General features: G+C 46.4%; 1 protein-coding gene across 1 annotated transcript; it reads left to right on the top strand.

Moving 5' to 3' along the window:
* The first annotated feature begins 14,111 nt into the window (after positions 1 to 14,111).
* Positions 14,112 to 15,155, top strand: LOC135564038 (small nuclear ribonucleoprotein-associated protein B-like). Its single transcript, XM_065008444.1, has one exon. It carries the CDS (start codon positions 14,112 to 14,114, stop codon positions 15,153 to 15,155), a length of 1,044 nt encoding a protein of 347 aa, XP_064864516.1.
* Positions 15,156 to 21,525: the final 6,370 nt, after the last annotated feature.

Here is a 21,525-nt window from a genome sequence, read left to right as displayed (position 1 = left end):
CTAGTCTGGTCCCCTTGGTTCCAAACCTCAAATGAGTTGTCTTCAAGGGATCAACAATAAAGTTACATTCTATTCTATTCCAAGTCCAGCCTGACTTTCCTAACATGTGTTCTATCCTCCACAGTCCTCACTCTCTTTCATTGTATTACATCAAATGAAATCCAATTTTATTTATCACATACATGTGTTTATCAGATGTTATTGTGGGTGTAGTGAATTGCTTATTTTTCTAGCTCTAACAGTACAGTAATATCTAACAATACACACAAATCTAAAGTAATGGAATTAAGAGTATATAATAAATATATGGACGAGCAATGTCCGAGTGGAATAGACTAAGATACAGTAGAATAGTATAGAATACAGTATATACATATGAGATGAGTAATACATAGACTAAGATACAGTAGAATGGTATAGAATACAGTATATACATATGAGATGAGTAATGCAAAATATGTAAACATTATTAAAATGACTAGTGTTCCATTATTAAAGTGGCCAGTCATTCCAAGTGTATGTACAGTATATAGGGCAGCTGCCTTTAATGTGCTAGTGATGGCTATTTAACAGAATTTTACAGTCTGATGGCCTTGAGATAGAAGCTGTTTTTCAGTCTCTCGGTCCCAGCTTTGAAGAACCTGTACTGACCTTGCCTTCTGAATGATAGTGGGGTGAACAGGCAGTGGCTCGGGTGGTTGTTGTCCTCGATGATCTTGTTGACCTTCCTGTGATATCGGGTGCTGTTGGTGTCCTGGAGGGCAGGAAGTTTTCCCCCGGTGATGCGTTGAGCAGACCGCACCACCCTTTGGAGAGCCCTGCGGTTGAGGGTGGTGCAGTTGCCGTACCAGGCGTTGATACAGCCCAACAGGATGCTCTCAATTGTGCATCTATAAAAGTTTGTCAGGGTTTTAGGTGCCAAGCCAAATTACTTCTGTAACGGGTGTCGTCTGATGAAGAATCTGACCAAAGAATCTGACCAAAGCGCGTGGTAAGTGTTCATGGTTTTTATTAACAACTGAACACTAGAACAAAAATAACAAAGTGCAAAAACGAAACCGGAACAGTCCTGTCAGTTGCAGAACACTAAACAGACAACAACCACCCACAACACATAGGGGGGGAAAAGCTACCTAAGTATGGTTCCCAATCAGAGACAACGATAGTCAGCTGTCCCTGATTGAGAACCATAACCCGGCCAAAACATAGAAATACAAAACATAGAAAAAATAACATAGAATGCCCACCCAAATCACATCCTGACCAAACCAAACTAGAGACATAAAAAGCTCTCTAAGGTCAGGGTGTGACAACTTCAGCCTCCTGAGGTTGAAGAGGCGCTGTTGTGCCTTCTCCACCACGCTGTCTGTGTGGGTGGACCATTTCAGTTTGTCGGAGATATGTACGCCGAGGAACTTGAAGCTTCCCACCTTCTCTACTGCGGTCCCGTCAATGTGGATAGGACTATTTGGGAGGTATCTAGGGTTTTCACTATTGTTTTGTTTTTGTGGCTAAATCCTGACTTTGATAAATAAACATAAGTAGAACTGGGACAGAACTTCCTGACTTACCGATGTTTGGCACATAGGAAGTAGCTGCTCTTTCTTACCGATGTTTGGCCCACAGGAAGTAGCTGCTCTTTCTTACAGATGTTTGGCCCACAGGAAGTAGCTGCTCTTTCTTACCGATGTTTGGCACATAGGAAGTAGCTGCTCTTTCTTACCGATGTTTGGCACACAGGAAGTAGCTGCTCTTTCTTACCGATGTTTGGCCCACAGGAAGTAGCTTCTCTTTCTTACCGATGTTTGGCCCCACAGGAAGTAGCTGCTCTTTCTTACCGATGTTTGGCCCACAGGAAGTAGCTGCTCTTTCTTACCGATGTTTGGCTCATAGGAAGTAGCTACTCTTTCTTACCGATGTTTGGCACATAGGAAGTAGCTGCTCTTTCTTACCGATGTTTGGCACACAGGAAGTAGCTGCTCTTTCTTACCGATGTTTGGCCCACAGGAAGTAGCTGCTCTTTCTTACCGATGTTTGGCTCACAGGAAGTAGCTGCTCTTTCTTACCGATGTTTGGCCCACAGGAAGTAGCTGCTCTTTCTTACCGATGTTTGGGCCACAGGAAGTAGCTGCTCTTTCTTACCGATGTTTGGCCCACAGGGAGTAGCTGCTCTTGTTGACTTTGATGAGCTTATCAATGCACAAACACCTTTTTTCCCCACCTATCAATAAAATAATTGTATAAAGTAATTTGAAAGTTTTACTGTGTGTGAACTTTCAAATGCATCCTGTTTTTACTTAATGTATAACGTGATGGGTATTTTAAATATGACTATTTTAAAAACATTTGATTAATAAAATGTTATGAGTCCACTTCCTCAAACGAAAGGGATGATGATGCAATCATTGCGAGATGGAGGGAATCTGATTTCATTGGTCCTCAACTCGACAGCTCAGTCATTTCAGTCGGGGTAAGTGGAGTTAGCCCTGAGTTAGCCTGTCCCGGAGCAGGTTAGTTCTGAACGATTCGTTGCCATAGAAACGTACCTGGCTGAAAGGTGAGACACTTTCCTGTGACCGGATATCCTGATTTGAACTCAGAGTTGACCAAAGTTACCTCGCTAATCATACGTAGGCAATATAATTTAGTCTGCGTTCCAAATGGTGCCCTGTTCCCTATATAGTGCACTACTTAAGAGCCCTGGTCAATAGTGCACTATATAGGTTACATAGTGCTGTTTGGAATGCACCCTTAAAGAAGAGAGGAGGGCCAGGGAATGCTCATGTCACGCGGAGCAGAACAGGTGAACTGAGCAGACTCAGACACTGGGATGAGGTAACCAAGGTATTTATTTTAACACGGGGGGAGTGAGAGGTGTGTGGGTGCAGGGAAGCAGATCCAGGAAGCCAAGGGAGTAGTAGAGTGGGGAATCCAGGACAGAGTAGCAGGACTGATTAGAAGTCGGACTGGAGACAGGGACCAGAGTCAGAGCGGGTAGAACTGTAGCAGAGAGGAAAACAGCAACAGGTAAAAGATCAGAGAGAGAAAGAGAGAGAGAGGGAGAGAGGGGGTTAGAGAGGGAGAGGGGGAGCTAGAGAGAGAGAGAGAGAGGGGGAGCTAGAGAGAGGGGGGAGCTAGAGAGAGAGGGGGAGCTAGAGAGAGAGGAGAGAGGGGGAGCTAGAGAGAGAGAGAGGGGGGGAGCTAGAGAGAGAGGGGGAGCTAGAGAGAGAGGAGAGGGGGAGCTAGAGAGAGGGGGAGCTAGAGAGAGAGGAGAGGGGGAGCTAGAGAGAGAGGGAGCTAGAGAGAGAGGAGAGGGGGAGCTAGAGAGAGAGGAGAGGGGGAGCTAGAGAGAGAGGAGAGGGGGAGCTAGAGAGAGAGGAGAGGGGGAGCTAGAGAGAGAGGAGAGAGGGGGAGCTAGAGAGAGAGGAGAGGGGGGGAGCTAGAGAGAGAGGAGAGGGGAGCTAGAGAGAGAGAGGAGGGGGGGAGCTAGAGAGAGAGGAGAGAGGGGGAGCAAGAGAGAGAGGAGAGAAGCTAGAGAGAGAGGAGAGAGCTAGAGAGAGAGGGAGAGGGGGAGCTAGAGAGAGAGGAGAGAAGCTAGAGAGAGAGGAGAGAGGGGGAGCTAGAGAGAGAGGAGAGAAGCTAGAGAGAGAGGAGAGAGGGGGAGCTAGAGAGAGGAGAGAGGGGGAGCTAGAGAGAGAGAGAGAGAGAGAGGGGGAGCTAGAGAGAGGGGGAGCTAAAGAGAGAGGGGGAGAGAGGGGGGGAGCTAGAGAGAGAGGGGGAGAGAGGGGGAGCTAGAGAGAGGGGGGAGAGAGGGGGAGCTAGAGAGAGAGGGGGAGAGAGGGGGAGCTAGAGAGAGGAGAGAGGGGGGAGCTAGAGAGAGGGGGAGCTAGAGAGAGAGGAGGATAGAGAGAGAGAGGGGGAGCTAGAGAGAGGATAGAGGGAGAGGGGGAGCTAGAGAGAGGGGGAGCTAGAGAGAGAGGGGGAGCTAGAGAGAGAGGGGGAGAGAGGGGGAGCTAGAGAGAGAGGGGAGAGAGGGGGAGCTAGAGAGAGGGGGGAGCTAGAGAGAGGGGGAGCTAGAGAGAGAGGGGGAGAGAGGGGGGAGCTAGAGAGAGAGAGGAGAGAGATGGGGAGCTAGAGAGAGAGGGGGAGCTAGAGAGAGAGAGGAGAGAGAGGGGGAGCTAGAGAGAGAGAGAGAGAGAGGGGGGAGCTAGAGAGAGAGGGGGGAGCTAGAGAGAGAGAGAGGATAGAGAGAGAGCACTGGGGGAGTGGTGGCAGGTCAATGAGACACCGGATGAGCACTAGAGGGTGTGGCAGGAGCAGATGTGGCAGTTCAGATGGAAATTAAAACACACACAAGCAGTGTTGAGGGAAGCTCCTCTGAACATATTAGTTGACCAAAGCTACCAATTACGTTACACTGGGGGAAGTCAAGCTATAGTAAAGCCGTCCTTAAGAATATAGTTTATCTAACTGAAGTTACTTCGAAAAAAAAAAGCAGTTCACCTCATCAAACTACTTCGTCATGAATCTGAAATGTCACAGACTCTCTTCACTTTGGAGTCAGACGTTAAAAGAATGTGCAATGTAGCCTATCAGACAAAAACGCGAATTAACTACTGAAAACACGACGAAGATTTGAGTTCAGTTCAACTACCACCAAGCTACTGTAGTTAATAAATTACTAGTTGAACTAAGGTGTAGTTCACTACTCCGTAACACTGCATACAAGAGGGAGAGAAACAGAACACATCATCTGGTTTCCAAGCCTTTAGGTGGTGGAAAGTCTCACCATGATCGTTTCCCTTCACTCCAGAGCACACCAGTTGTCCACCAGCCCTGCATGATCCTTCACACTCTCATCCGAGTACCAAGACAGAGCCTATTGTCCAGGCAGTACTGGTCCCAGGATGGACCAAGAACCAGCACAGACAGCTACTCTCACCAAGCCTGCGTACTGAATAGCTCCCTATTCCCTATATTGTGTCCTATTGGCTGTTGCAAAATATAGTGCACTAAATAGGAAATAGGGAGAAATTTGAGACACTACAGGAGACGGATCTTCAGCCACTCCCTACATTAGACCTGCCTGGCAGTTGTACTTTGTAGCCAACATATTGAGTGATATACTGTCCAGAGCCCTATACTACAGAGCAGGTTTGAGGAGTTAGCGAGGTTCAAAAATCAGGATAACCGGTCACAGGAAAGTGTCTCACCTTTCAGCCAGGTACGTTTCTATGGCAACGAATCATTCAGTACTAACCTGCTCCGGGACAGGCTAACTCAGGGCTAACTCCACTTACCCCGACTGAAATGACTGAGCTGTCGAGTTGAGGACCAATGAAATCAGATTCCCTCCATCTCGCAATGATTGCATCATCATCCCTTTCGTTTGAGGAAGTGGACTCATAACATTTTATTAATCAAATGTTTTTAAAATAGTAATATTTAAAATACCCATCACGTTATACATTAAGTAAAAACAGGATGCATTTGAAAGTTCACACACAGTAAAACTTTCAAATTACTTTATACAATTATTTTATTGATAGGTGGGGGAAAAAAGGTGTTTGTGCATTGATAAGCTCATCAAAGACATCATTCACAATAAATAAAAACGCCACTTCTAATCACCTATTTCACAGCCTGCTGACTTTTATTTAACCAGGTAAAACCCATTGAGGTTAAAACCCCTTTTTTTTTTTGCGAGGGCAAGAAGTCAAAACAGGGAAATAGAAGCCGTGTCCATAAAACATGACAGAAAAATACGGAATACACACAAAAGACAATTTCACGAGTTAAAGATTCAATTGAAGATTAGAAACAACTGCAGTTGTCACAAACGGTGTTGTCGATCAGAGTCTTAAAAACAGGCAAGGACACTAACTCCTCTAACTCCAATATCTTCGGAAACATGTTCCAGGATGAAGGGCATTATGGAAAAAATATCCCCCCCCCCATCTCAGTTCTAACCTCAGGAACAGATTTGGACAGTAGCGACTGAACGAAGACTGTATTGAGTAACTGATCTGTTCAGTAGAGAACAGAGATACAAAGGGAGTCGTCCCATCAATGCTTTGTAGATAAAAGTGTATCAGTGTTTTAGCCTCCTGGTGGAGAGAAAGGTCCATTACACCATAACATAAAGTTTTAAAAAGATTGTAAAAAAATTTTGTATTTAACTCGGCAAGTTTGTTAAGAACAAATTCTTATTTTCAATGACGGCCTAGGAACAGTGGGTTAACTGGCCTAGGAACAGTGGGTTAACTGGCCTAGGAACAGTGGGTTAACTGGCCTAGGAACAGTGGGTTAACTGGTCTAGGAACAGTGGGTTAACTGGCCTAGGAACAGTGGGTTAACTGGCCTAGGAACAGTGGGTTAACTGGCCTAGGAACAGTGGGTTAACTGGCCTAGGAACAGTGGGTTAACTGGCCTAGGAACAGTGGGTTAACTGGCCTAGGAACAGTGGGTTAACTGGTCTAGGAACAGTGGGTTAACTGGCCTAGGAACAGTGGGTTAACTGGCCTAGGAACAGTGGGTTAACTGGTCTAGGAACAGTGGGTTAACTGGTCTAGGAACAGTGGGTTAACTGGTCTAGGAACAGTGGGTTAACTGGCCTAGGAACAGTGGGTTAACTGGCCTAGGAACAGTGGGTTAACTGGCCTAGGAACAGTGGGTTAACTGGCCTAGGAACAGTGGGTTAACTGGTCTAGGAACAGTGGGTTAACTGGCCTAGGAACAGTGGGTTAACTGGCCTAGGAACAGTGGGTTAACTGGCCTAGGAACAGTGGGTTAACTGGCCTAGGAACAGTGGGTTAACTGGCCTAGGAACAGTGGGTTAACTGGCCTAGGAACAGTGGGTTAACTGGCCTAGGAACAGTGGGTTAACTGGCCTAGGAACAGTGGGTTAACTGGCCTAGGAACAGTGGGTTAACTGGCCTAGGAACAGTGGGTTAACTGGCCTAGGAACAGTGGGTTAACTGGTCTAGGAACAGTGGGTTAACTGGCCTAGGAACAGTGGGTTAACTGGCCTAGGAACAGTGGGTTAACTGGTCTAGGAACAGTGGGTTAACTGGTCTAGGAACAGTGGGTTAACTGGCCTAGGAACAGTGGGTTAACTGGCCTAGGAACAGTGGGTTAACTGGTCTAGGAACAGTGGGTTAACTGGTCTAGGAACGGTGGGTTAACTGGCCTAGGAACGGTGGGTTAACTGGTCTAGGAACGGTGGGTTAACTGGCCTAGGAACGGTGGGTTAACTGGTCTAGGAACAGTGGGTTAACTGGCCTAGGAACAGTGGGTTAACTGGTCTAGGAACAGTGGGTTAACTGGTGTAGGAACAGTGGGTTAACTGGCCTAGGAACAGTGGGTTAACTGGCCTAGGAACAGTGGGTTAACTGGTCTAGGAACAGTGGGTTAACTGGTCTAGGAACAGTGGGTTAACTGGCCTAGGAACAGTGGGTTAACTGGTCTAGGAACAGTGGGTTAACTGGTCTAGGAACAGTGGGTTAACTGGTCTAGGAACAGTGGGTTAACTGGCCTAGAACAGTTGGTTAACTGGCCTAGGAACAGTGGGTTAACTGGCCTAGAACAGTGGGTTAACTGGCCTAGGAACAGTGGGTTAACTGGTCTAGGAACAGTGGGTTAACTGGTCTAGGAACAGTGGGTTAACTGGTCTAGGAACAGTGGGTTAACTGGCCTAGGAACGGTGGGTTAACTGGTCTAGGAACAGTGGGTTAACTGGCCTAGGAACAGTGGGTTAACTGGTCTAGGAACAGTGGGTTAACTGGCCTAGGAACAGTGGGTTAACTGGCCTAGGAACAGTGGGTTAACTGGCCTAGGAACAGTGGGTTAACTGGTCTAGGAACAGTGGGTTAACTGGTCTAGGAACAGTGGGTTAACTGGCCTAGGAACAGTGGGTTAACTGGCCTAGGAACAGTGGGTTAACTGGCCTAGGAACAGTGGGTTAACTGCCTGTTCAGGGGCAGGATGACAGATTTGTACCTTGTCAGCTTGCAACCTTCCGGTTACTAGTCCAATGCTCTAACCACTAGGCTACCTGCCACCCCACTAGGCTACCTGCCACCCCACTAGGCTACCTGCCACCCCACTAGGCTACCTGCCGCCCCACTAGGCTACCTGCCGCCCCACTAGGCTACCTGCCACCCCACTAGGCTACCTGCCACCCCCACTAGGCTACCTGCCACCCCACTAGGCTACCTGCCACCCCACTAGGCTACCTGCCACCCCACTAGGCTACCTGCCACCCCACTAGGCTACCTGCCACCCCACTAGGCTACCTGCCGCCCCACTAGGCTACCTGCCGCCCCACTAGGCTACCTGCCGCCCCCACAGTGATCAAATAAAATGTTACAAATCACATGCACCGAATACAACAGGTGTAGTAGACCTCACAGTGAAATGCTGAATACAACAGGTGTAGTAGACCTCACAGTGAAATGCTGAATACAACAGATGTAGTAGACCTCACAGTGAAATGCTGAATACAACAGGTGTAGTAGACCTCACAGTGAAATGCTGAATACAACAGGTGTAGTAGACCTCACAGTGAAATGCTGAATACAACAGGTGTAGTAGACCTCACAGTGAAATGCTGAATACAACAGGTGTAGGTAGACCTTACAGTGAAATGCTGAATACAACAGGTGTAGTAGACCTCACAGTGAAATGCTGAATACAACAGGTGTAGTAGACCTCACAGTGAAATGCTGAATACAACAGGTGTAGTAGACCTCACAGTGAAATGCTGAATACAACAGGTGTAGTAGACCTTACAGTGAAATGCTGAATACAACAGGTGTAGTAGACCTCACAGTGAAATGCTGAATACAACAGGTGTAGTAGACCTCACAGTGAAATGCTGAATACAACAGGTGTAGTAGACCTTACAGTGAAATGCTGAATACAACAGGTGTAGTAGACCTTACAGTGAAATGCTGAATACAACAGGTGTAGTAGACCTTACAGTGAAATGCTGAATACAACAGGTGTAGTAGACCTCACAGTGAAATGCTGAATACAACAGGTGTAGTAGACCTCACAGTGAAATGCTGAATACAACAGGTGTAGTAGACCTCACAGTGAAATGCTGAATACAACAGGTGTAGTAGACCTCACAGTGAAATGCTGAATACAACAGGTGTAGTAGACCTCACAGTGAAATGCTGAATACAACAGGTGTAGTAGACCTCACAGTGAAATGCTGAATACAACAGGTGTAGTAGACCTCACAGTGAAATGCTGAATACAACAGGTGTAGTAGACCTCACAGTGAAATGCTGAATACAACAGGTGTAGTAGACCTTACAGTGAAATGCTGAATACAACAGGTGTAGACCTCACAGTGAAATGCTGAATACAACAGGTGTAGACCTTACAGTGAAATGCTGAATACAACAGGTGTAGTAGACCTTACAGTGAAATGCTGAATACAACAGGTGTAGTAGACCTTACAGTGAAATGCTGAATACAACAGGTGTAGTAGACCTTACAGTGAAATGCTGAAAACATCTTGTTGACAACAGGTGTAGTAGACCTCACAGTGAAATGCTGAATACAACAGGTGTAGTAGACCTCACAGTGAAATGCTGAATACAACAGGTGTAGTAGACCTCACAGTGAAATGCTGAATACAACAGGTGTAGTAGACCTCACAGTGAAATGCTGAATACAACAGGTGTAGTAGACCTCACAGTGAAATGCTGAATACAACAGGTGTAGTAGACCTCACAGTGAAATGCTGAATACAACAGGTGTAGTAGACCTCACAGTGAAATGCTGAATACAACAGGTGTAGTAGACCTCACAGTGAAATGCTGAATACAACAGGTGTAGTAGACCTTACAGTGAAATGCTGAATACAACAGGTGTAGACCTCACAGTGAAATGCTGAATACAACAGGTGTAGACCTTAGTGAAATGCTGAATACAACAGGTGTAGACCTCACAGTGAAATGCTGAATACAACAGGTGTAGACCTTAGTGAAATGCTTACTTACAAGCCCTTAACCAACAATGCAGTTAAAAAAAAATATGGGTAAGAACAAGAAATAAAAGTAACAAGTAATTAAAGAGCAGCAGTAAAATAACAATAGTGAGACTATTTACAGGGGGGTACCGGTACAGAGTCAATGTGCGGGGGCACTGGGTAGTTGAGGTAATATGTACATGTAGGTAGAGATATTAAAGTGACTCTGCATAGATGATAACAACAGAGAGTAGCAGCTGTGTAAAAGAGGGGGAGGCACACAATGCAAATAGTCTGGGTGGCCATTTGATTAGGTGTTCAGGAGTCTTATGGCTTGATGGTAGAAGCTGTTGAGAAGCCTCTTGGATCTAGACTTGGTGCTCCGGTACCGCTTGCCGTGTGGTAGCAGAGAGAACAGACTATGACTGGGTTGGCTGGAGTTCTTGACAATTTTTAGGGCCTTCCTCTGACACCGCCTGGTATAGAGGTCCTGGATGTCAGGAAGCTTGGCCCCAGTGATGTACTGGGCCGTACGCACCACCCTCTGTAGTTCCTTGCGGTCGGAGGCAGAGCAGTTGTCATACCAGGCGGTGATGCAACCCGTCAGGATGCTCTCGATGGTGCAGCTGTAGAACCTTTTGAAGATCTGAGGACCCCCATGCCAAATCTTTTCAGTCTCCTGAGGGAGGAATAGGTTTTGTCGTGCCCTCTTCACGACTGTCTTGGTGTGCTTGGACCATGTTAGATTGTTGTTGATGTGGACACCAAGGAACTTGAAGCTCTCAACCGGCTCCACCCCGTTGATGAGAATGGAGGCTGTGGGTCAGTGATCTAGCGTTGGTAATACATCTTTAAAGCACCATGATACACTCCGGAGTTAAGGTTAAGTTTACGGTACTTGCTGAGGCATATAGATAATATCACCATAATCCTGGACTGATTAAAAAGTGCTTTGAACAAGATTTGTTCCTGGTTCTAACCAAATCCCAGGACACTCATCAGAGGTGACCCTATATCAATTTGCTGGCCTGTTCTAGTTCAAATCTACAAGTGAGTCCATCTGTTCACATTCAGGGAAGAGAAAACCATTAACTTAGTTTTCCTTTTCGTGAAGAACAAGTTTGAATTGGAAAAGCTGCCCTTGAATAAGGCCAACAGTAAGTCCTGGAAAGCCTTGTCAATATTAGAATAAATAATTGTGTCATCAGCATACTTTTCGTTGAAAAATTGTAGGATTGACTCGCCCATGAATTGATGTTTCAGCATCGTCTCAATAAAGTTCGGCATTCGACATGCAGTTACTGCTAGCGTTAGCGGCAGGCGGAAGAGCAATATCCACCATACAGATGGAATGTGAAGCTAACTGAAGCTGGCTAACTTTAGAAAAAGCCTGACTAGATCAAGCTTGATTCATAGTATACCATTCTGGCACCGACTAGAATAATTTTAACTCCCCATCTTTTGGTCTTGGTCTGTCATGACAGACTGTTAAAGAATGAAGCTCTCTTGGTCTGTCATGACAGACTGTTAAAGAATGAAGCTCTCTTGGTCTGTCATGACAGACTGTTAAAGAATGAAGCTCTCTTGGTCTGTCATGACAGACTGTTAACGAATGAAGCTCTCTTGGTCTGTCATGACAGACTGTTAACATATGAAGCTCTCTTGGTCTGTCATGACAGACTGTTAAAGAATGAAGCGCTCTTGGTCTGTCATGACAGACTGTTAAAGAATGAAGCTCTCTTGGTCTGTCATGACAGACTGTTAAAAGCTCTCTTGGTCTGTCATGAAGCTCTCTTTGGTCTGTCATGACAGACTGTTAACATATGAAGCTCTCTTGGTCTGTCATGACAGACTGTTAACATATGAAGCTCTCTTGGTCTGTCATGACAGACTGTTAAAGAATGAAGCTCTCTTGGTCTGTCATGACAGACTGTTAAAGAATGAAGCTCTCTTGGTCTGTCATGACAGACTGTTAAAGAATGAAGCTCTCTTGGTCTGTCATGACAGACTGTTAACATATGAAGCTCTCTTGGTCTGTCATGACAGACTGTTAAAGAATGAAGCTCTCTTGGTCTGTCATGACAGACTGTTAAAGAATGAAGCTCTCTTGGTCTGTCATGACAGACTGTTAAAGAATGAAGCTCTCTTGGTCTGTCATGACAGACTGTTAAAGAATGAAGCTCTCTTGGTCTGTCATGACAGACTGTTAAAGAATGAAGCTCTCTTGGTCTGTCATGACAGACTGTTAAAGAATGAAGCTCTCTTGGTCTGTCATGACAGACTGTTAAAGAATGAAGCTCTCTTGGTCTGTCATGACAGACTGTTAAAGAATGAAGCTCTCTTGGTCTGTCATGACAGACTGTTAAAGAATGAAGCTCTCTTGGTCTGTCATGACAGACTGTTAAAGAATGAAGGTCTGTCATGACAGACTGTTAAAGAATGGTCTGTCTGTCATGACAGACTGTTAACATATGAAGCTCTCTTGGTCTGTCATGACAGACTGTTAAAGAATGAAGCTCTCTTGGTCTGTCATGACAGACTGTTAAAGAATGAAGCTCTCTTGGTCTGTCATGACAGACTGTTAAAGAATGAAGCTCTCTTGGTCTGTCATGACAGACTGTTAACATATGAAGCTCTCTTGGTCTGTCATGACAGACTGTTAACATATGAAGCTCTTGGTCTGTCATGACAGACTGTTAACGAATGAAGCTCTCTTGGTCTGTCATGACAGACTGTTAAAGAATGAAGCTCTCTTGGTCTGTCATGACAGACTGTTAAAGAATGAAGCTCTCTTGGTCTGTCATGACAGACTGTTAAAGAATGAAGCGCTCTTGGTCTGTCATGACAGACTGTTAACATATGAAGCTCTCTTGGTCTGTCATGACAGACTGTTAAAGTATGAAGCTCTCTTGGTCTGTCATGACAGACTTAACATATGAAGCTCTTGGTCTGTCATGACAGACTGTTAACATATGAAGCTCTTGGTCTGTCATGACAGACTGTTAACATATGAAGCTCTTGGTCTGTCATGACAGACTGTTAACATATGAAGCTCTCTTGGTCTGTCATGACAGACTGTTAAAGAATGAAGCGCTCTTGGTCTGTCATGACAGACTGTTAAAGAATGAAGCTCTTGGTCTGTCATGACAGACTGTTAAAGAATGAAGCTCTCTTGGTCTGTCATGACAGACTGTTAAAGAATGAAGCTCTCTTGGTCTGTCATGACAGACTGTTAACGTATGAAACACCTGCGTCAACATAGCATGGACTTTCCTATTTTTTTTTGAAGCTGTGTAAAATGACAATGTAATCCTGCCGATTCTGTTAATCTGATTGACATACCCCTTTGTAAACAATAAAAAGTGGTAAAGGTTGGCCAAACAGAAGGATTAAAAACACTAGGAGGGAGAACGCTGGTCTCCCATGGTGAAAAGATGTTTTTTGGATTGAATTCAACCAACGCTCTGTTCCACACAACGTGATCCAGTTTCCCAGATCAGACCATCAGATCTCTCTACAGTAACCCGAAACAAGCTTCCTCTCATCTGGATCCTAACCCAATTATACCGAACAAGAACATAATGGCAACAGGTAAAGTGTTGGTTCCATGTTTCATGAGCTGAAATAAAACATCCCAGAAATGTTCCATACCTACTAAAATGCGTATTTCTCTTAAATTATGTGCACACATTTGTTTACATCCCTGTTAGTGAGCCTTTCTCCTTTGCCAAGATAATCCATCCACCTGACAGGTGTGGCATATCAAGAAGCTGATTAGACAGCATGAATGTTACACAGGTGCACCTGGTGCTGGGGGCAATTAAAGGCCATTCTAAAATGTGCAGTTGTGTCATACAACACAATGCTACAGATGTCTCAAGTTTTGAGGAAGCGTGCAATTGGCATGCTGACTGCAGGAATGTTCACCAGAGCTGTTGCCAGAGAATGTAATGTTCATTTCTCTACCATAAGGCGCCTCCAACGTCAATTTAGAGAAATTGGCGATAAGTCCAACCGGCCGCCTGGACAGCTGTTGAAACTGAGGAGTATTTCTGTCCGTAATAAAGCTATTTTGTGGGGGGAAAACTAATTCTGATTGTCTGGTCCTGGCTTCCCAGTGGGTGGGCCTATGCCCAGTCATGTGAAGTCTATAGATCAGGCTGGTCCTGGCTTCCCAGTGGGTGGGCCTATGCCCAGTCATGTGAAGTCTATAGATCAGGCTGGTCCTGGCTTCCCAGTGGGTGGGCCTATGCCCAGTCATGTGAAGTCTATAGATCAGGCTGTGCCTGCGTCCCCAGTGGGTGGGCCTATGCCCAGTCATGTGAAGTCTATAGATCAGGCTGGTCCTGGCTTCCCAGTGGGTGGGCCTATGCCCAGTCATGTGAAGTCTATAGATCAGGCTGGTTCTGGCTTCCCAGTGGGTGGGCCTATGCCCAGTCATGTGAAGTCTATAGATCAGGCTGTGCCTGCGTCCCCAGTGGGTGGGCCTATGCCCAGTCATGTGAAGTCTATAGATCAGGCTGGTCCTGGCTTCCCAGTGGGTGGGCCTATGCCCAGTCATGTGAAGTCTATAGATCAGGCTGGTCCTGGCTTCCCAGTGGGTGGGCCTATGCCCAGTCATGTGAAGTCTATAGATCAGGCTGGTCCTGGCTTCCCAGTGGGTGGGCCTATGCCCAGTCATGTGAAGTCTATAGATCAGGCTGGTCCTGGCTTCCCAGTGGGTGGGCCTATGCCCAGTCATGTGAAGTCTATAGATCAGGCTGGTCCTGGCTTCCCAGTGGGTGGGCCTATGCCCAGTCATGTGAAGTCTATAGATCAGGCTGGTCCTGGCTTCCCAGTGGGTGGGCCTATGCCCAGTCATGTGAAGTCTATAGATCAGGCTGGTCCTGGCTTCCCAGTGGGTGGGCCTATGCCCAGTCATGTGAAGTCTATAGATCAGGCTGGTCCTGGCTTCCCAGTGGGTGGGCCTATGCCCAGTCATGTGAAGTCTATAGATCAGGCTGGTCCTGGCTTCCCAGTGGGTGGGCCTATGCCCAGTCATGTGAAGTCTATAGATCAGGCTGGTCCTGGCTTCCCAGTGGGTGGGCCTATGCCCAGTCATGTGAAGTCTATAGATCAGGCTGGTCCTGGCTTCCCAGTGGGTGGGCCTATGCACCCCTGCCTAGTCATGTGAAGTACATAGATTCGGGCCTAATAAATTTAAATCGACTGATTTACTTATATGAACCGTTTATATATTTTTTCTCTCAGTATAGTTCAGGTTCACTTCATTATTTCAGAACAAGGATCCTTATTTGTAGCCAACATTCCAGGTCTTCATCACCTAGTGGTTAGAGTGTAGAGGCGGCAGGGTAGCCTAGTGGTTAGAGTGTAGAGGAGGCAGGTAGCCTAGTGGTTAGAGTGTAGAGGAGGCAGGTAGACTAGTGGTTAGAGTGTAGAGGAGGCAGGTAGCCTAGTGGTTAGAGTGTAGAGGAGGCAGGTAGTCTAGTGGTTAGAGTGTAGAGGTGGCAGGTAGCCTAGTGGTTAGAGTGTAGAGGAGGCAGGTAGACTAGTGGTTAGAGTGTAGAGGAGGCAGGTAGCCTAGTGGTTAGAGTGTAGAGGAGGCAGGTAGCCTAGTGGTTAGAGTGTAGAGGAGGCAGGTAGCCTAGTGGTTAGAGTGTAGAGGAGGCAGGTAGCCTAGTGGTTAGAGTGTAGAGGTGGCAGGTAGCCTAGTGGTTAGAGTGTAGAGGAGGCAGGTAGTCTAGTGGTTAGAGTGTAGAGGAGGCAGGTAGCCTAGTGGTTAGAGTGTAGAGGTGGTAGGTAGCCTAGTGGTTAGAGGGTAGGGGAGGCAGGTAGCCTAGTGGTTAGAGTGTAGGGGAGGCAGGTAGCCTAGTGGTTAGAGTGTAGAGGCGGCAGGGTAGCCTAGTGGTTAGAGTGTAGAGGCGGCAGGGTAGCCTAGTGGTTAGAGTGTAGAGGCGGCAGGGTAGCCTAGTGGTTAGAGTGTAGAGGTGGCAGGGTAGCCTAGTGGTTAGAGTGTAGAGGCGGCAGGGTAGCCTAGTGGTTAGAGTGTAGAGGCGGCAGGGTAGCCTAGTGGTTAGAGTGTAGAGGCGGCAGGGTAGCCTAGTGGTTAGAGTGTAGAGGCGGCAGGGTAGCCTAGTGGTTAGAGTGTAGAGGCGGCAGGGTAGCCTAGTGGTTAGAGTGTAGAGGCGGCAGGGTAGCCTAGTGGTTAGAGTGTAGAGGCGGCAGGGTAGCCTAGTGGTTAGAGTGTAGAGGCGGCAGGGTAGCCTAGTGGTTAGAGTGTAGAGGCGGCAGGGTAGCCTAGTGGTTAGAGTGTAGAGGCGGCAGGGTAGCCTAGTGGTTAGAGTGTAGAGGCGGCAGGGTAGTCTAGTGGTTAGAGTGTAGAGGCGGCAGGGTAGCCTAGTGGTTAGAGCATTGGACTAGTAACTGGAAGGTTGCAAGTTCAAACCCCCGAGCTGACAAGGTACAAATCTGTCGTTCTGCCCCTGAACAGGCAGTTAACCCACTGTTCCTAGGCCGTCATTGAAAATAAGAATTTGTTCTTAACTGACTTGCCGAGTTAAATAAAAGGTACAAATAAAACAAACTATCATCAATCGGAATGTTTCACAAATATAAACCAACATTATAAAATGTACCTTTCTATTTTCTGATCTAATCTACTACACACACCTTCACTCATGCTGCCAAACATACCCTCGTAAAACTGACCATCCTACCGATCCTCGACTTCGGTGATGTCATCTATAAAATAGCCTCCAACACTCTACTCAACAAATTCGATGCAGTCTATCACAGTGCCATCCGTTTTGTCACCAAAGCCCCATATACTACCCACCACTGCGACCTGTACGCTCTCGTTGGTTGGCCCTCGCTTCATATTCGTCGCCAACCCCACTGGTTCCAGGTCATCTACAAGTCTCTGCTAGGTAAAGTCCACCCTTATCTCGGCGCACTGGTCACCATAGCAACACTCACCCGTAGCACACGCTCCAGCAGTTATATCTCATTGGTCATCCCCAAAGCCAATTCCTCCTTTGATCGCCTTTCCTTCCAGTTCTCTGCTGCCAATGACTGGAACGAACTGCAAAAATCACTGAAGCTGGAGACTCATATCTCCCTCACTAGCTTTAAGCACCAGCTGTCAGAGCAGCTCACAGATCACTGCACCTGTTCATAGCTCATCTGTAATTAGCCCATCCAATCTACCTCATCCCCATTCAGTATTTATTTATCTTGCTTCTTTGCACATTCATCTTCTGCCGATCTACCATTCCAGTGTTTAATTGCTATATTGTAATTACTTCGCCACCATGGCCTATTTATTGCCTTACCTCTCTTATCCTTCCTCATTTACACACACTGTATATAGACTTTTCTCCTGTATTATTGACTGTATGTTTGTTTTACTCGATGTGTAACTCTGTGTCGTTGTATCTGTCGAACTGCTTTGCTTTATCTTGACCAGGTCGCAGTTGTAAATGAGAACTTGTTCTCAACTAGCCTACCTGGTTAAATAAAGGTGTTCTCAACTGGCCTACCTGGTTAAATAAAGGTGTTCTCAACTAGCCTACCTGGTTAAATAAAGGTGTTCTCAACTAGCCTACCTGGTTAAATAAAGGTGTTCTCAACTGGCCTACCTGGTTAAATAAAGGTGTTCTCAACTAGCCTACCTGGTTAAATAAAGGTGTTCTCAACTAGCCTACCTGGTTAAATAAAGGTGAAATATATATATATTTTTTTAACACAAAAAGTGATCCTGTCCCGGGAACTTTGTGTCAGGACATCGACTCCTGTCCATCCCCAGACTCCCTCAGCTGGCAACATATAGCTCATCTAGTATTTACAATTAAGCAATAACAGTCCACTCTGGTGTGGTATACGGCCAATATATCACGGCTAAGGGCTGTTCTTATGCACGACGCAACGCCGAGTGCCTGCACACAGCCCTTAGCCGTGGTATTTGGACCAACCCACGCCTTATTGCTTAATTTGTAAATACTATATATATTGCTATTATAAACTGGTTACCAACGTAGTTAGAGCAGTACAAATAAATGTTGTCACACAGTAGTATACAGTCTGATATACCACGGCTGACATATGCAAGGTTAACCGTGAATGTGGTCTCGTGCACGACGCTGAAACATCTCCTTTAAAAAGGCGAATAGCTGACAGCGCGATGGGATTGAATCCTGGTTTCAGTATTGCTGAATTACTCTAATTTAGAGAAAACATTTTATAAAGTTGACAATGAACAAGCATGATAAATGCTTTAAGAAACAGACAAAACTTCAGATTTTCAATCAATTTTACTTTTTTTTTTTTTTTTTTTGGTAACATGAATCCTACCTACATATTGTCTTAGAGATGCTTTAAATCAGTTTAACCTGAGATTAAATAACTCCTTCTGGGGAGATTTACTTCAATATATTTATTAATGGAGGTTTAATGTGAATCTGTGGAGTAACGTTCATTCTCTCTACGCAACAGAACACAAAAAGAAAGAAAACAATAATTAAACATAAAAGAGAGAAAAAAAAGAGAAAAAAAAATCAATCCTCCCGAACAGGGAGAGTAAATCGAGGGTCCTCCCGAACAGGGAGAGTAAATCGAGGGCCCTCCCGAACAGGGAGAGTAAATCGAGGGCCCTCCCGAACAGGGAGAGTAAATCGAGGGCCCTCCCGAACAGGGAGAGTAAATTGAGGGCCCTCCCGAACAGGGAGAGTAAATCGAGGGCCCTCCCGAACAGGGAGAGTAAATCGAGGGCCCTCCCGAACAGGGAGAGTAAATCGAGGGCCCTCCCGAACAGGGAGAGTAAATTGAGGGCCCTCCCGAACAGGGAGAGTAAATTGAGGGCCCTCCCGAACAGGGAGAGTAAATTGAGGGCCCTCCCGAACAGGGAGAGTAAATCGAGGGTCCTCCCGAACAGGGAGAGTAAATCGAGGGTCCTCCCGAACAGGGAGAGTAAATCGAGGGTCCTAAATTGAGGGTCCTCCCGAACAGGGAGAGTAAAGGCCCTCCCGAACAGAGGCCCTCCCGAACAGGGAGTTGAGGCCCTCGAGGGCCCTCCCGAACAGGAGAGTAAATCGAGGGCCCTCCCGAACAGGGAGAGTAAATCGAGGTCCTCCCGAACAGGGAGAAAGGGCCCTCCCGAACAGAGGTCCTCCCGAACAGGGAGAGAGTAAATCGAGGGCCCTCCCGAACAGGGAGAGTAAATCGAGGCCCTCCCGAACAGGGAGAGTAAATCGAGGGTCCTCCCGAACAGGGAGAGTAAATTGAGGGTCCTCCCGAACAGGGAGAGTAAATCGAGGGTCCTAAATTGAGGGTCCTCCCGAACAGGGAGAGTAAATTGAGGGCCCTCCCGAACAGGGAGAGTAAATTGAGGGCCCTCCCGAACAGGGAGAGTAAATTGAGGGCCCTCCCGAACAGGGAGAGTAAATTGAGGGCCCTCCCGAACAGGGAGAGTAAATTGAGGGCCCTCCCGAACAGGGAGAGTAAATCGAGGGTCCTAAATTGAGGGTCCTCCCGAACAGGGAGAGTAAATTGAGGGCCCTCCCGAACAGGGAGGAGCCCTCCCGAACAGGAAATTGAGGGCCCTCCCGAACAGGGAGAGTAAATTGAGGGCCCTCCCGAACAGGGAGAGTAAATTGAGGGCCCTCCCGAACAGGGAGAGTAAATTGAGGGCCCTCCCGAACAGGGACAGTAAATTGAGGGTCCTCCCGAACAGGGAGAGTAAATTGAGGGTCTTCCTGAACAGGGACAGTAAATTGAGGATGCTCCCGAACAGGGACAGTAAGTTGAGGGCCAGTTCCAATTCACTCCCTAGCATTTTCATTTGGCCCTATACATTCAATGTTGGTAGATCTGCAAGGTGTTAGCCAAGGGGAAGGGGTGGGGAGAGAATTGGTACTGACTGACTGAATACACTTTTCCCCTGCTGAAGTAAGGAGATAACAGGCGATACCATCTCAGAAATAGGTAGAGGGGGACAACAGGAGATACCATCTCAGAAATAGGTAGAGGGTGGACAACAGGCGATACCATCTCAGAAATAGGTAGAGGGGGACAACAGGAGATACCATCTCAGAAATAGGTAGAGGGTGGACCACAGGAGATACCATCTCAGAAATAGGTAGAGGGGGGACAACAGGAGATACCATCTCAGAAAAAGGTAGACAACAGGCGATACCATCTCAGAAATAGGTAGAGGGGGACAACAGGCGATACCATCTCAGAAATAGGTAGAGGGGGACAACAGGCGATACCATCTCAGAAATAGGTAGAGGGGGACAACAGGAGATACCATCTCAGAAATAGGTAGAGGGGGAGAACAGGCGATACCATCTCAGAAATAGGTAGAGGGGGAGAACAGGCGATACCATCTCAGACAAGCGATCAGAACAGATCATATACTCTACTGTGGACTATAGGGCATATTAGGAGATATATTTCTGGGCACTAGGTGAGAGCAGACCTACATGTCAGGACGTAAACAGTCTCAAATTAAAAAGCAAACATACTATATATATATCTAATAAAAAATAACACACTTTTTTTTTTTTTGTATTTTTACAGCAGAGGGTCAGTTAGTGAACTGGTTATCTATATCCCACATGGCACCCTGATCCCTTTATAGGGCACGACTTCAGACCAGGACCCTATAGGGCAGTAACCTGATCCTCCCATCCTGAACACTGCCCTCTCGTTTCACTTCAATCCATATATATATATATATATATAAGCTTACGAGATCCGGATGGCCGAACGGCTCCAATAGGGAAGTGCACTAGATAAGCTATAGGGTGCGATTTGGGACACATTTATTTTGTGCGGCCTTAATATGTTAAACAATGGTGGAAGGTAGTAGCCACCTAGGATGCTATTCTCAGTATGTCCCAAATTGCACCCTAAGGAGACTGGTCAAAAGTAGTGCACTACATAGGGCATAGGGTGCTATTTGTGACTCAAAGGAGGGTATAACTAATAAGACATTATAATAGCTTGTTAAGCAGTCAGTCAACATTTATTTCCTTATCATCAGGGATCACTTTTCCATTTGCAGTCAGATTACATGAGCGCAGGTCTGTAAATCAGATTACATGAACGCAGGTCTGTGAATCAGATTACATGAGCGCAGGTCTGTAAATCAGATTACATGAGCACAGGTCTGTAAATCAGATTACATGAGTGCAGGTCTGTGAATCAGATTACATGAGCACAGGTCTGTAAATCAGATTACATGAGTGCAGGTCTGTGAATCAGATTACATGAGCACAGGTCTGTATAGATTAATTAATGCTTATACATTATTTAAAATTGTAATATTAATTTTACTTTTCTCATTCGGGAAACCAGGGTCATATGGAACAAGACGAGTGCCCTACAAGATCCCCAAATACACCCTCCCCTTAACCCCCTACAAGACCCACCCTCCTTAACCCCCTACAAGACACCCAAACATCCCCCCCCAACCTCCTACAAGACCCCCCTAAAAGAGCCCCAAATACACCCCACTTAACCCCCTAAACGAGCCCCAAATACAC

Source organism: Oncorhynchus nerka, linkage group LG23 (genome assembly GCF_034236695.1).
Source record: "Oncorhynchus nerka isolate Pitt River linkage group LG23, Oner_Uvic_2.0, whole genome shotgun sequence".
Lineage (NCBI taxonomy): Eukaryota > Metazoa > Chordata > Actinopteri > Salmoniformes > Salmonidae > Oncorhynchus > Oncorhynchus nerka.
Note: the sequence above shows the minus strand (reverse complement) of the source record. Positions and strands in the feature narration are given on the sequence as shown.

Coding starts and splice junctions, on each gene's coding strand:
- LOC135564038 (XM_065008444.1), top strand. CDS start 14,112: ATGCCCAGTCATGTGAAGTCTATAGATCAGGCTGGTCCTGGCTTCCCA.